This window comes from Struthio camelus, chromosome 17 (assembly GCF_040807025.1).
Source record: "Struthio camelus isolate bStrCam1 chromosome 17, bStrCam1.hap1, whole genome shotgun sequence".
NCBI lineage: Eukaryota > Metazoa > Chordata > Aves > Struthioniformes > Struthionidae > Struthio > Struthio camelus.
The window spans coordinates 12,891,358-12,905,287 of record NC_090958.1 but is presented as its reverse complement, the minus strand read 5'-3'; the positions used below and the strand labels follow the sequence as shown (position 1 = coordinate 12,905,287).

General features: G+C 41.0%; 1 protein-coding gene across 6 annotated transcripts in view; it reads right to left on the bottom strand.

Moving 5' to 3' along the window:
• GALNT9 (polypeptide N-acetylgalactosaminyltransferase 9) overlaps positions 1–13,930 on the bottom strand; it is a 454,657-nt gene that overhangs the window by 201,971 nt on the left and 238,756 nt on the right. The window contains exons 1-2 of one of the 6 annotated variants that reach the window (XM_009666684.2): positions 12,812–12,851; positions 11,798–11,942 (exon numbers count right to left, since the gene is read on the bottom strand). In XM_009666684.2, coding sequence (XP_009664979.2) covers positions 11,798–11,942; positions 12,812–12,836 — 170 coding nt within the window. In that variant the 5' untranslated portion in view covers positions 12,837–12,851. Of the gene's footprint in view, positions 1–11,793; positions 11,943–12,811; positions 12,852–13,930 lie in introns of those variants that run through there. The other 5 variants (XM_068911119.1, XM_068911120.1, XM_068911121.1 and 2 more) reach the window with 5 other exon arrangements.

The following is a 13,930-nucleotide window of genomic DNA, read 5'->3' as shown; positions in this document are numbered from 1 at the left end:
ATTCTGAGCAGCAGGTGTCACACAAAATGATTGGATTTTAAAGAGAAGCATGACACAGGCCAAAATGCCAGTGTATTGTGTGTGATATGATAAAGATGAAACATTTCAAAGGCAAAACTGACTCAATGACATTTATCTTACTGATAGCAAAAAGGATATTGCCCATCAGAAGAGAATTTCCTCCATCCTTCCCAGAAAGATGGATATGAACATATACAGATACTGCTCAGACTTGGGATGCACTGGAAGCACTGAAAGGCCCACAGAGGGATCAAGACCCATTATGCTTTGCAGTTCTCTCAGGCCACACAGCACTGACAGAGAACGTGCCTGCCTTAGCCTTCTTTTTCTTCGTGGGATTTTTTGGATTACTGTTGATACTGTTTTCTTTCCATTGCAATAAATATGACAATATTCTAAATAATTTCAGTGCACAATGTGCCTTCTTGTATGACTTCTATAAGACACAGGCATTTCCAGATGTGGACAGAGACCATATGCATACACAAATATATATATCACCCCACTCCAAAGCTGGATAAGGTTGGATTATGTCATTAGATTGTGACTAGGATCCTTCATCGCACACCAGAGTCTTAGTGCCCTTCAGGCTTACAAACACAAACCGAAGCTAAGAGCCCTGCTCCACATGCAACAGAAGAGGAATCACAAAGAAAAGGCAAGGCAATAGTGGCTGACAACAAGATGGTCTATGCACATATGCACCCTGGCTGTAGTCACCTTTTCTTGGCATCACAGCAAAGGATAGCATGATTTGAAAGAAACTAACAGTAAAGCTTTATGCACAATTAATAGACAGACTCTCTGATTTATCTCAGAAATCACAGGTCCTACTTGCCTCTACAGATATTTCGGACCTGCTGTAACAGCAGAACTGTGCATATAAGGCAGAACACTGCTGCGTGTCCAATTTTGCATCTCCCTGTAAACAAGGGATTTGGTGTCATGATACGCAAAAACATAGAATTTTCACTCTACATTCAAAAGGTAAATAATGAATTTGACCTACTGTTCTGACCCTGGATGGTGCAGGCCATCCCTTATCCATCACTCTCATAGCATACGGAGCAGTAGAAACTAGAGAGTAAATTAATCATTTTCTCATTCTGCAACGAACAGAAAACGGACTGCTCTAGTGAGTGACTGCTTCTTTATAAGATAAGGTTAATCAATAAAGATAATTAGACACTTCTGGTTAATATGTCTATGTCACTGAAAAAAAGCAGGTAAATCCTGCCATCTCCTATTGAAATACAAACAAACGCTGGAACAAATCCAACTGATATAAAATGAGTGTAACTGTATACAATTGTTAAAATCTCCAATTATTAATATTTTATGATTCACTCCAACCTGAACAACCCCATAGCTCAGAAACAAGCACATATTAGCTTAGCTCCCACAACCCAAGCCACACGGTTAAACCTCTGTGTTCACCTGGAACTGTCTTGATTTTAGTGGACAGTTATATTTGACAGTGTTTCACTAAAAAGTGCCTATCTGTCAAACCCCTAAAACTAGCAAGTGGCATCTTGGTAAAACCAGCCAAGGAAACAACCAGCTCTGTTTAGGGCACAACAGTCCAGCCACCAGCAAATCCTTGTGAGACTGGACTCTTCTCTGCTGCTCAGGGCCATCTCAACACAGCAATTGCAAAACTGGAGGTTAACTAACCCCCCAGCACCCCACAACCTCGGTCCGCTCAGGCTCCCTTTGATGCAAAGGCAGACTGAAGCAGAGGCACTTTACCCCGAGCACAAGTGAGTTGCAAGTTCCCTGCATGCTCCTTCAGAGAAGTCCCTCTTTCCCAGTGCACCTATTTTAATTCCTGTGAGCCACACAGTTCATCTCAGATCACTTCACAGCTCTGAGCAGGGAGGGAAAGATAAACCTCTCCAGCTAACAACAAGAAATCCATAGTGATGGACAACCGGCAGATCATCTAGCTAATCTCCACTTGTCCCACTTCAACTGAAGCTTTTTGCAAACAAGTATCGATCCATTGTTCCACAGTCACAAATCCTCAAGTAATTCTCTGTGAAAAAAAGCACTTCTTTTTGTGAGGGGAAGAGAGCTTTCTTTTTAACCAGGAGCGAGCAAAAAAATCTCTCTCCGACATCAGCGGCCGCTCAGACACTTTGCTACTGCCCATGGGCCAGGAGCTCTCTCTCCTGAAGTCACACACACTCATCTTTTGTTTCCGCTTCCCCCAGTTAACCTTTTGTCCCCAAAAGGCCTTTTGACGCTTTCTTGTGGGCTCTGAACATCAGTTTTCCCTTTCTAACAGTTGTGCTACTGGGAACTCAAGTGTATTCTGCTTTCCTTGCTCGCACAAGTACCTTTTCTCTGGGACTTTACTATAAACCTTTTCTGACTTTCTTTCACTTATGTATAATATTTCTATCTCTCGATATCAAAATGAAGGTAACAGTCAGTACTGATGACTCCATTTGAGTTGCTATCCTCTTGCTTATCCTTTGCAAGTCCCAATATGCAGGCACATGGAGCAATGGCTGATTAGTGTTCCAAGGATGATTCCTCATTACCTAGTAAAATAACTAGGTTTAGCTTTCCATAAATAAGAAATAGCACCAGTTTTGATGAAAGAAAAGAAAAAAAAAACCCAGTGGAGCCTTTGTAAAGTAAAGCTTTTACAGGGAACAACTATTTTCCTTTTCTTCTTTACTACTTGAACCATAGCGCCGTTTCTTTTCTACCATCACATCTCAGCATGCCCAAGCCAATGTTATTTCCACAAAAGTTGCTGAATTCTAAAAAAATTTGTTAAAAAAATAGCAAGCGTGCAGGTGGAGTTGGACAACACTGTGAGATGCCATTACAGCCCAGGGGAAACATTCGGAGAGCTATAAGGAACGGCAATAGGAAGACAATAAGCACAACTGGGCCACCCAAGTTTTTGTGATGGAAACCAGGCCAATGTGTTCCACATCATTACAAGGTCTCACAAATGTGGACCAGAAGGATCTCCCTGTTCAGTGGGAAAATTGATGAAGAAACACATGCCGGACAGTACCTAGGCCTAGATTATATCATAACAACCCAGCATGGACGGGAGAAAAGACAGAAGGCAAATGGGACCAACCCTCCACTCCCCTTTTTAAAAAAACTCCCAAAAGAAAATTTTGACTTCTAACAGAAAACATACATTTCAATTTTCTTGCAGAAAGCTTTGCAAAGGGAACATTATTTAATGTCTGGTCCCTGCTGGGAGGAACTCTCATGATCTGCGTTGCCTTCTGAAATTTAACTTTGCAATAGACAAATAACAGGACACCTTCAAAAACGTGCCCAGAAAGGTTTAATTTTATAATAAGCTTTACGGTTAGATACATTTCGCTAACAGAGCTCTTGGACTAGCTTAGAAACACATAACCAACACAGACAACTGAAAATATCCAGTAGGTCACCTGGCCTTCCTACCTCCAAGTCCAGCCTCTTTGGAACAGAAAAGAGGTCCTGATTGCTTTTTCCAGAGATGATGTTCTGCGTTAGCAGGTGGACTTCCCATCAGAAATCACAGCTTGTAAAAGAGGGGTCATGTGTGAAACTACTGCCTGCGTCATGAAAGAAAAAGCAGATCAGCACAAGCTCATCCTGAAAAGAATGAATACAATGAAGTATTTTTTCAGATGACCAGACACTGACAGTCCAGAAGACTAAGAAAGGAAATGTTCAACTCTTACCATTTTTAGTATCCCATTTTTTTGTTCTTATTCTACTCCAAAGAATGAGGTCAGAATCAATTTCACTAGAATCAAAACACCAGATCTACAGAAAGATTATTCCATATCCTCATGTCACCCACAAAAGTGGTTTAACTGTTTTCATTATCTTTGGAATTTTATTATTCTAACTATCTGTGACATTTTATTATCCTAAACATAGATCTTTCCTTCTAATGAAGGCTATAATTAAGATAGGAAGACGTTGAGTCTGTTTGTAACGAATGGCAACAAAGAAAGTAAAAAGCAAACTAAACCCTTAGTGCCATGGAGGGAAAAGGAATAGAATATTCTGAAAAATTCTAGTCTTCTGAATTTTATTTTAGCACTGGAGAATCTGAATTTTATTTCAGTGGCAATTTTCTCTTACAACCAAGGGCCAATCCTCTGACAACTGACCGACCCGCATAGCTGGTTGCAAGTCTTTGTAGGAAAGAGACTTTTTGTTCTGTACCTGAGCTGAACTTTGCACAATGTGCTCCTGACCCAGGACTTGACGTTTGTGTTGCTGAAATGCAAAGAACCAGCAAATGAATTATTGAATCTTCTGTGTCTTGTTGCATTCTTCTACTTCAGCGCTGAAGAAATTGTCTTGGCATATATTTTATTTGAAAAAGCTATTTTGCATGCTGTTTTCTTCTGCAATTTCCATATGCTTGTTTGCATTTCACAGCATTTCACATGTAGTAGGCGTTTGTAGTAAAGTAAGAACACACACAGTAACAAATAGCATCCAGTGACACCTAGTACAGCTTTCTCTCTGTTCGAATTTGGTCTTGTTCCCACTGAGACAAGTAAGATTTTATTTTTGATGTTAAACACCAGTGGAAGTAATGCTGACATCTTGGGCTTTAATGTACATTGTAATCCTTTAGGAAAAAAAAGAGGGGGAACGTATAAACATACGATATTAATACTTAATGTGGTAAATGTATGATTAGCTTTCTTTGTCATGTACAGTAATACTTTCTCTTGCATTTTCTTCACAAAAAGGCCACTGTTAAATCTTTGTGCAATCACAAAGCATAAAAAGATAAAGGTTATGATGCTACAGAGCAAGCAATTAGGCTTTCTTAAATTCCCTGAATTAAATAAATCATAGGTTCCTGAATTTTGAAATCTTTTCTCCTTCATGTAAATATTTGAAGTTATTTTCAACGATGGCATCTGGCTTTTGGTATATTGTTTTGAAAGGGATTATACAGACAGAACTGAAGACAGAATTCAGGATAACGATCCTTATCCTAGAGTGGGCAGAGGAATACTGAAAACAGTTTAAACCAACAAGCTCCTGTGTCATCTTCTAAGGGACATTTGTGGTTTTGAACAATGCTGTATGACCCTCCAGCAGAAAAGAGAAGGGCTATTCAAGTATTTGCCATCCTGGGGAGGGGCGAGGGAGGAAAGATGGTCCTTCTGTAGCCATTGCAGCAAGCCCTGGCAGAGTGAGACACCACACCAAATGAAGCAAGGCCACCTTACACACTGCAGAACCTGATAATTATTTTAACTGATACTCTTCACACTTTCTGATTAGCAAGAAGCAGCACTGTTACAATTTCTGCAGCAGGAGGGCCTTTGCTGGCTTCTGTAAGGTGTTTCGGAGTTGCAGAATGTTGCTGAGAGCAGGGTGTGCTGCAAAGTCCTATTAATGACACAGTATATAAAATTCTGGACAGCCCCAAGGGCTGCATTCCTAATGTATACAAAAACCCTTTAGGCAGAGATGGGGATGCAAGCAGGATTAAGCTGAGTTCTAGTGACAAAACATTATCATGATATCTGAAGAACTACAACTGGTCATTTCATTTCTGAAGAGATATATTCCCAAGCATCCCTGCAAGAGCTAATGAGATTTCTGAGCTCAATTCTAGGGCTTGTCTCAGAGAATGGTGTCCTGGCCAGACACTACACACTTTGCATCTTCCAGTTCCCATTCGGATTCAGCTGACTGCACACAAATTGTACACTGGGAAATTCAAAGGAGCCCTCTGCATTGTTAACTGCATTATCAACCGCTTGAGCAGCTCAGTGCAGCCCCTCTGACATGACTGTCAATTCATTTTTAAGCCTGATCCTAAAAGCAGGTGTACAAGTCAAAAACCTCCTGGACCATCACATATGGAGATGCCATGTGACTTGTTGCTGTTCTCAGCAATGACCCAGTCACTCAGCTCTTTCCTCCAAGGCCTACTGAATGCCAAGATGAAACGAACTTTGTGATGGAGGAGGGAGGAGGTTCAGATTTGCCTTTCGTTCTGCCAAGACAAACGGGATGAGTAGGTAATAGATGCTCATTCGGAAGCATCAAATGAAATTGAGAGGCATATGCAGTGTGTGTAAAAAAAAATCCAAAAAACCAAGTGTAACTGAATGGATGAATCACTCAAAGAACGGTAACCAGTGTGTCCCTTTATTTTTCATTAAGAAGCCTGAAGTGCCTACTCTTTCCTGCGGCCATCTGTGCACAGCCAACAATTTTCCAGAAAGGAGATGAGCATGTTTACTTGCTACTCTGGTTTCTTTCTTCAGTTCTGCTCTGCATCAGAGTTGGGCAAGTAAATGAAAGTTGCCTGCTGAAGTGTTCTACCCATCCAGCTAAAGCAAGCACTCACCTTTTAGAACTGGCTTTGGATTATGGCGCCAGAATGTGCATATGGAAAAAGATGGCACATGTTTTCAAGCACAATGAATTGGGGAAGACACGGAAACGTTACTTTAATTGACACACAAAAAAACTTGTGAATCAAGGTACAATGTCTTTAGGGGAAAAAAAAGTCTAGAGGGTGCTTAAAAACTTGATATTTAGTTACCCAGTAGATTCAAAAGGCTGTTGGTTACTTACCACACTTTCATTCTACAATCAGGTCCAGCCACAAACAAAACTGCGGGAAGCGTATTTCTGACACTGATTCTGGACTCAGTGTGCCTATCACCGCTAAATAGCCATCAAGAATGAGTCAAAAGAGCTCTCCCAGAGCAAAGAAGAAGGAATGTCTCGTAAAGAAGATCCTAAATCAAAATCCTGGAGATCACAAGTCCACTAGCAGCTTCAGCATGCAATTATTGTGTGATCTAGGCTTCTCCCTGCATCAGCATCACACTTCCTCAGGCATACACAGGTAATGCTCCCTTCACCCATTCCTGACCTATCTCGTCTGTCAGGACTCCAGGTTTTCAGGAAAGACACTATGTTACTAAATGTTCATATGGCTCCCAAAACAGGAATGGAAACCTGCAGTGGTTACTGTAAGATAAGCAAGAGGAAGTATGAAATGCTCATGAGGGGACATCACGCAAAAGAACATTACTCAGATAACTTCAGGCCATTGCCTTAAATCTGTAATAGCTTTAAAGCTCATACAGATCTTTATACTGGCAAATCTTTACTCCGGATAAAGATGTCAAGATAGGAGTAGTATATTTAGACCTATCCATCTACCTGTTATGGTATGTGCCAAGTTCCGCATCTTTGATTAAAAAAAAAAAAAAAAACGTACAAGGCCTCTGCAATTAATCCAGTCTAGATAAGCATAAAAGCATTTGTCAACAGCTGTAAGCCATTCAGATGAGCGAATGGGCATAACCTGACAAGGCTTCCCAGAAAGAGAAATGAAGTCTTAATAACAAATCTAAGATATAAGTCCACTGATAAACCGAAGCATAACACAAAAGCCATACTGCTGTTGTTGTCAAAACTGCTCTGCTGAAAGAAACCTCCAGTGCTAAAGCACGAATCACTTCGGCTTCCCCCTTACAAAAACCATCCAATGTGACTCAGAAGCTGCTAAAATTACAAATCACCTTTCAGGCATGAAAGGAATTCAAAGGGAACTCTACATCTACAGGGTTGGAAGATACTTGTCTTCTCTTTTGGGTCATTAATCCATACAGTTTAGAACACAATAATCCATTAAACCATCGACTCGGCACAAACAAGGTTCTTCTGTTTTACTGGCACGCTCCCATGCTGCACTAAGAACTGGTATTTGCCTAAAGTTTATCTTTCAGAAAGGCCTGTGGCTTCAGCTAGAGACCCTGGGAGACGGAGACGCCATCATTCCCTTCTGCACCTTGTTCCAGCGTGGTCACCTCTGCTGTTCTGTACCTATAGAGTGAATTTATCTGGCTTTATCTTCATGCTTTGGGTATTATTTCATCCTCCTCCACAAAGCCACAGACACATTTGGTAGCCAGTGTTTTCCGCCTTTGTAGATACTCACATACCTCCTATAAAATTTTGAAAAAGAAGATATATACCCACGCCCTGAGACACTTAGACTCTTCATATGAGATATAGCAGAATAGTATCAGTTTCCTTCTAAAGCAAAAACTGCTATCCAAAACAAGCAGTTCTGTGCCCCCTCTCTTCTTCCCCAGGCAACTACTGCTACTCTTATTTTCAGTACATTGGTAATTTCTGTAGCTGCCTAAGTCAGAACGTGAGGAACTGTCTTAGAACTGGGCCTTGGAATCTATAAATTTCTAAAATTTTAGCAAAATTAAATGCTGAAAAAACTATTTTAATTTACCTCTGACATTTTTCAAGGGATGTTAAATCCTCAGAACATCAGCTCAAAGTTCAAATCAAGACTTCTCTTTGGAAAATCCTTAGAAAACTATTTTTTTGCATAACTTCATTATTAAGGAAAAAAAATCATTCACTCAGAATGACCAGCCTGTAGATAGCACACATGTCACTTGGAAGATGTTAATAATAATCTCTACAGAGAATTTGCAGACTTCCCAGGAAATTAGCTTTAATGCCAAGCACCTCTTACAAAATTCAGACACACAGAAATCATAATTGCACAGAAAAGAAACCCACTTTTGCCCAAGAACTCTTTATTCCAATATTCCTATTAAACAGTCAAGCCTAGTGCTTGTGTTAGTTGGAATTATCCAGTGGAACCTTTTTGCATCAGAATGTGCAGGTTTGTCAAAAACAAAAAAAAAAAAAGCACAAATACGTGTCAGTTCCCAGCACTGCAAATAAAAGGAGCATTTACTGACAGTCTCTGAGAACACCGTAACAAAGAGGTTTCACTGCTTGACTGACCATATTTACTTAACCCTGCTGTAAGACGGGCAGCCCATGGGATGATTCTGTCTGAAGCGTCAACAAAAAAAGCTGATGAGCTCCTGGCACATCCATATGGTGGAAGTTGCTCAGATGACTCCACACGAGCTCAACAGGCTTGCAGCAAAAAACGTGGACCTCTCCCTCAGGCTGTACAACGTACAACAATGATGCATAGTTGTATTTTAACTAACTTAGGCCTTTCAAAGATCTTTTTTTTAAAGATATGTGCAACAGAATGGCTATCTTCACATCAAGACAAATCATTACAGCTGTTGTTGCAGTGGAGAATCCTGACTTTGTAGTACTTCCTTAGTGAGTTGTACTTCAACAAGGAGTGTCTCCTACGTTACTGCAAAAACAACAGAAAAGTGATCCTATTTGGAGGGGAAAACGAGCCCTGTAACTTGGCCCATGGAATAGACAGGGCCCTTTTCAACACTCCCAAATATGCACATCGTCCTAGGGGGCCACGATCATCCTAGCTGCATTGCTCTAGTTCCACTATACTTGCCATGGAAGGAACCACCATCATATGACAGGTAAGTCCACAAAGGCTAGGTCACATCAGTATAAAGCATACAAGATAGCCCCGTTTTTCTTGGATTATTCCCGTAACGTGCCGAAGAGAGGAAACACTAGTTGAGAACACTGGTTACTAATCAGCATAGAGGTTGTCAATGACAAGAAACTGGCAGTTGTTAGCCTGGACACCCAAAGACATATCAAAGTCTCAATAAGGAACTCTAATTGTAGCATGATTAATGCCAATCGGTTGCTCTTTGCCAATCCCCACACATCCTTTCATGGATGGCATTTTTCCACCCTGGCATCCATAATACAGTTAACGCTGTGTGGCTAAAAGACAGAAGCACAAATGAAAGAACGCATGCATAATGCCAGATGGAAATGGAAGAATGCAGGCTATAAGTTGCCTATGAAACGGAGATGATTACAGGCAGCGCAATTAGCAATCTGTGTATCTGTTGTACTATGACTCCCAGGGTCAGAACACACTCATATTACTGCAGTGCTGAAGAAAGTATTTATTTTGCTATTGCAGGCTATGAAGCAAAAAACCTGCAAATAATCCTTCCCCCCAAACAGGCATCAATTAATGGCAAACACAGGAGGATCCCACTACAGCGTAGGTGTTACTACAGTAAAGGCAACAGCAAGAAAACTGCCCCCCATACCTACATTCAGTAGGAATATTTTTCCTTTCATAATTAAAGATGCATGAATGCTGTGCTCGCCTGCAGTGAAAAAGATTCCCTTAATTCAAACTGAAGGAAGGGAGTTATAGCGCGGTACATTTGTTCCACTTCTTTGCTCAGTTAGGTCCATCCCCACCATTTTCCTTGTGCCCAGGAGCTACCCTCTCTGCAAACAACCCTACTGAAATCAATAGGCAGATTCTCTCACCTTTACCGAGCAAGACTGCGTGAGGATACCTGAACCAATGGGACTGCACAAATAAAGATTTGGTTCTCAGGACTGATACACTAAGTTGCATTAACTTGGACCTGACTTTCCATGAAGACCTTGGTCCAGCAAGTCCAAGTCCAAAAACTTTAACAAATTGGGATTACTGACTTCTCTGAAGTTAAGCAAGTGCTTTTCTGAATTGGCAAAAAAGCACATAAAAAAGCATTGGGGCACCCTGGACAGGAGAGGTATTAAGATTATCTGTGTTATCTTCAGTGCTTTCTTTTTTCAGTCTTCAGATTTTAAATGCACAAAAATCTCCCAGGAATGCTACTCATTTTCTCTGTCTATTCCTTCTGAATGTAGCTGTGTGTTTCTTTTTTTAAAACAATTTAATATATTCTTAACATGAAACATTTAATGCCTGTTGCAAAAACGTGTAATAAAATTCAGCCCTGTGGCTCTTTCACTGTCAAGCGAAATAGGATCCATTTGAAACAAACATGGAGCTTTAAAATTTCTTCATCTGAATGTTCCTGTCTTTGAAGGGAGCAATTCTCTTCTCCTGCCTCCACAGATGAACAGGGATTTAGAAGAACAGTAGGAGGGCATACTTCAGCTTTGGTTTTGTTTTGCTAACCCAGGGTTTTGGATGGCAGAGCGGTACACCCTGCTACATAGAAGAAAACAAATCTTCCCTCAGAGGCATTGATTTTAAAAGGTATTAGAAGCATACGCAAATAGAAGCAGCCCCAGCCATTTTCAAAGGAAGAAAACAAAAGGGACTGAGGAATAGCACAAGGAATAACTACTGCTGAGAGAAGTCTGTTCCTAACCTAGATCACATGCGACTCAGGGCCAGTTCACTGCCGTTTACAGAGATAGAGGAATTAGTCGTGAGTGAAGAGGATCCTCAATATCCTTACTGAGATCTGGGCTTTCTTCTCTCCCTAGGAGAAGCACCCTTTTGGTGGGAAAGCCACGTTTCTAAGGTTAAATAATGGAGGTGCACCTGAATCACTCAATGGAAGAGGATCCACGGTACAAAGCTGAGCCTGAGACATGCCTTCTAGCAACGGAAGAGACCCTCCTTCATGCAAGAACTTTAGTTTCACTCTTATGACACTGAGCTTGCAAATAAAGTTTTCATCTAGTTGATTTTGGAACTGCACTGAGTAAAAGGAAACAAAACCACAGCCAGAATATATATTCTTTAAAAGCATTCATGATATAAAAGCACTAATTTATGCTTTTAACTTATTTGCTAAAACAAACGATAATCAAATTTCATATGCAAGTATGTATGATCTGCTTCACTCTTATACAGCATGAAAATAAAAGCCAAAAAGTAAAAAAAAGCAAGTCAGTAAGAGCAAAAACCTCTCAGTGCTGCAAAACACAGAATGAAAAGGTCAGTGGCAACTTTCCAGCGCTGTGTGAAGCCTTATGGGGCTTTTGAGTTTTAACTGAGTAGCAGTAAGGATTTCTACAATACCACCTACCATCAGTTAGGCAACGTACTCACATCCATCCTTTATCCGTGGCCCTTTCTGCGGCGTTCCTACACACCGAGGCTGCTTCTGAGCTCTTAGCGACGGGTTTGTTGCACCTCTCTGGTGAGGACACAAGGGGAACCCGGCAACCCTGGCACAGTTCCGATGTACAGCCTGCTGCAGGAAAGATCTTTGCTCAGATGAGAACTAAAAACAGTTAACATCATAAATACACGTTATTAATCCAAGGTACCTCTGGTCCACATTACCCAGAGTGCTTGTACTGTAAGATACGAGAAGTTCTAAAGCTCTGGGCAAAACTATTCCACGGAGCAACACAGCTGTTGCAATGGAGAATCTTTCACAGCCCTACTCCCCTCATTCATAAACTCTTCAAATGGACTTGAAATACTAGGCAGTGCTATTTATTTGCATTTCTGCAGCACCACGTGCCTCAGATGAGGTGACGGTAAATATATAGCTGCTGTAAAAGAAGAGTGGAAGAAGCTAAGGCCTTTTTAAAAAGCTCACAAGATAGGTCCATTTCAGTATTACTAGTCTCGTACTGGAGAATGAAACACAAACACTGATCTGCTACGAAGTCTCAATAACATAGGACTCCACCTTTCACCTCTGTAAGGACATACTCTGCTAAAGTCTCATAAGCCCAGTGTGATTCAGCTGACTGGAGAAGAGTTATCTTATAGCACTTCCAGTATCAGAACGGGTTTTCTCATTCCTCTTGGCTTAGGCGTCATTGCACAGTAATTCCCTCAAAAACAGTATTTTAAAATGTCTCTCTCACTTTGTCCAGGAGGCTGTACTGAAGGTAGGGTTCAACTGTGACCAACACAGAACTGTGACTGCAAAAACAGTCCCTTGCAGGAAGTCCATGATGTTGCACTTACATCAACAAAAAGTTACTAATATCCGTTGAGAGAGAGCATGATCTAAGAGATCTAGCAGACCAGAATGGTTCAAGAGACCTTATTTCATCCTCTTCTGCCCTTTTCCAGCTGCGTAAGTTTCTTGAGCCAGACACTTACCATCTGAGCATTTGACTGATTTCATGCAGCACTGTCCAGTGTTTCCTCTTCCTTTATGAGAGCCAGGTACCACGAGTACTTGTGGCCTTCAACACAATGAAATCCCTTTACGTGCAGCAGTTCAACGCTTTGAAACTTCTCAAGCTCTGAAGTTGTCGAATGCATCTGTATGCAATCGCAACATTGCTACCATGTGTCCTGTTAATTTAAGGCTTGGGTGGAAGGGTCCATCACATAGTCCTTTGTCCTCAGTGCTCCACACATTCCTAATGCAGAATAACATCAAACTTCAATGCCTGTCCCTCACATTCTGTCTACTTAACATCCTGATGTTTTGTCTATTCACACTTTTTCCTCTATTTTTCTTTTCTTTTTTTCAAAGTAGGAAAGTGTTTAAATAGCTCTTGCAGGTATTGATTAGGCCAGTGCTAGAAGAAGCAAGGATGTGATTGATGGATCTACCTATTCATTTAAAATAGGTCTGAGGCAGCAGTGAAATTAGTTGCTGACTTAAGTTATTTAGTCACAAAATCATGCTCGTGTAAGTAGCAAAGAGCGTATTTCTGCTGTGCAGTCAGAAAGGCAACTTTTGATGCTCTCAACAAAAAAAAAGAAGAAATTCTGCTTGTGACTTGCGTACAGCAATTTGGACAGTTCAATGGCCATCCGGTGGATTTATGCAGGAAACCTACAGAACTAAGGGTTGGAAAACCACTGCTTTTTAGCCAGTGATAAATCATCCCATGTAGAATTTTTGAAGCTGTTGGGTACAGACTGCAGAAATTACGCTTTTTCCCGTTCAAGTACACATTGCTGCTAGAAAGAATTACAGTGCTACATACACACAGCGAAACCTGTTTAGCGCACCTTGACACGTTGATAACACAGAAGCTGCCTTTGAAGGACTTACAAAATCTCTGGCTTGCTTGTGCTGGGTTTCTGGTGGAGGCAAAGTAGAAACGCTTTCACGGCTTTGGTAACAGTTTTAGGCAGGCAGCTGCTCAAACAAACTCAGATATCTTAAAAGGACAGAAAGGTAGTGATGCTGCCTGACTCCGTGGAAAGGAAGGTGGCCCCAATGTTTACAGAGCACCCTTCCTCCCCAAGGGCAATAGACTG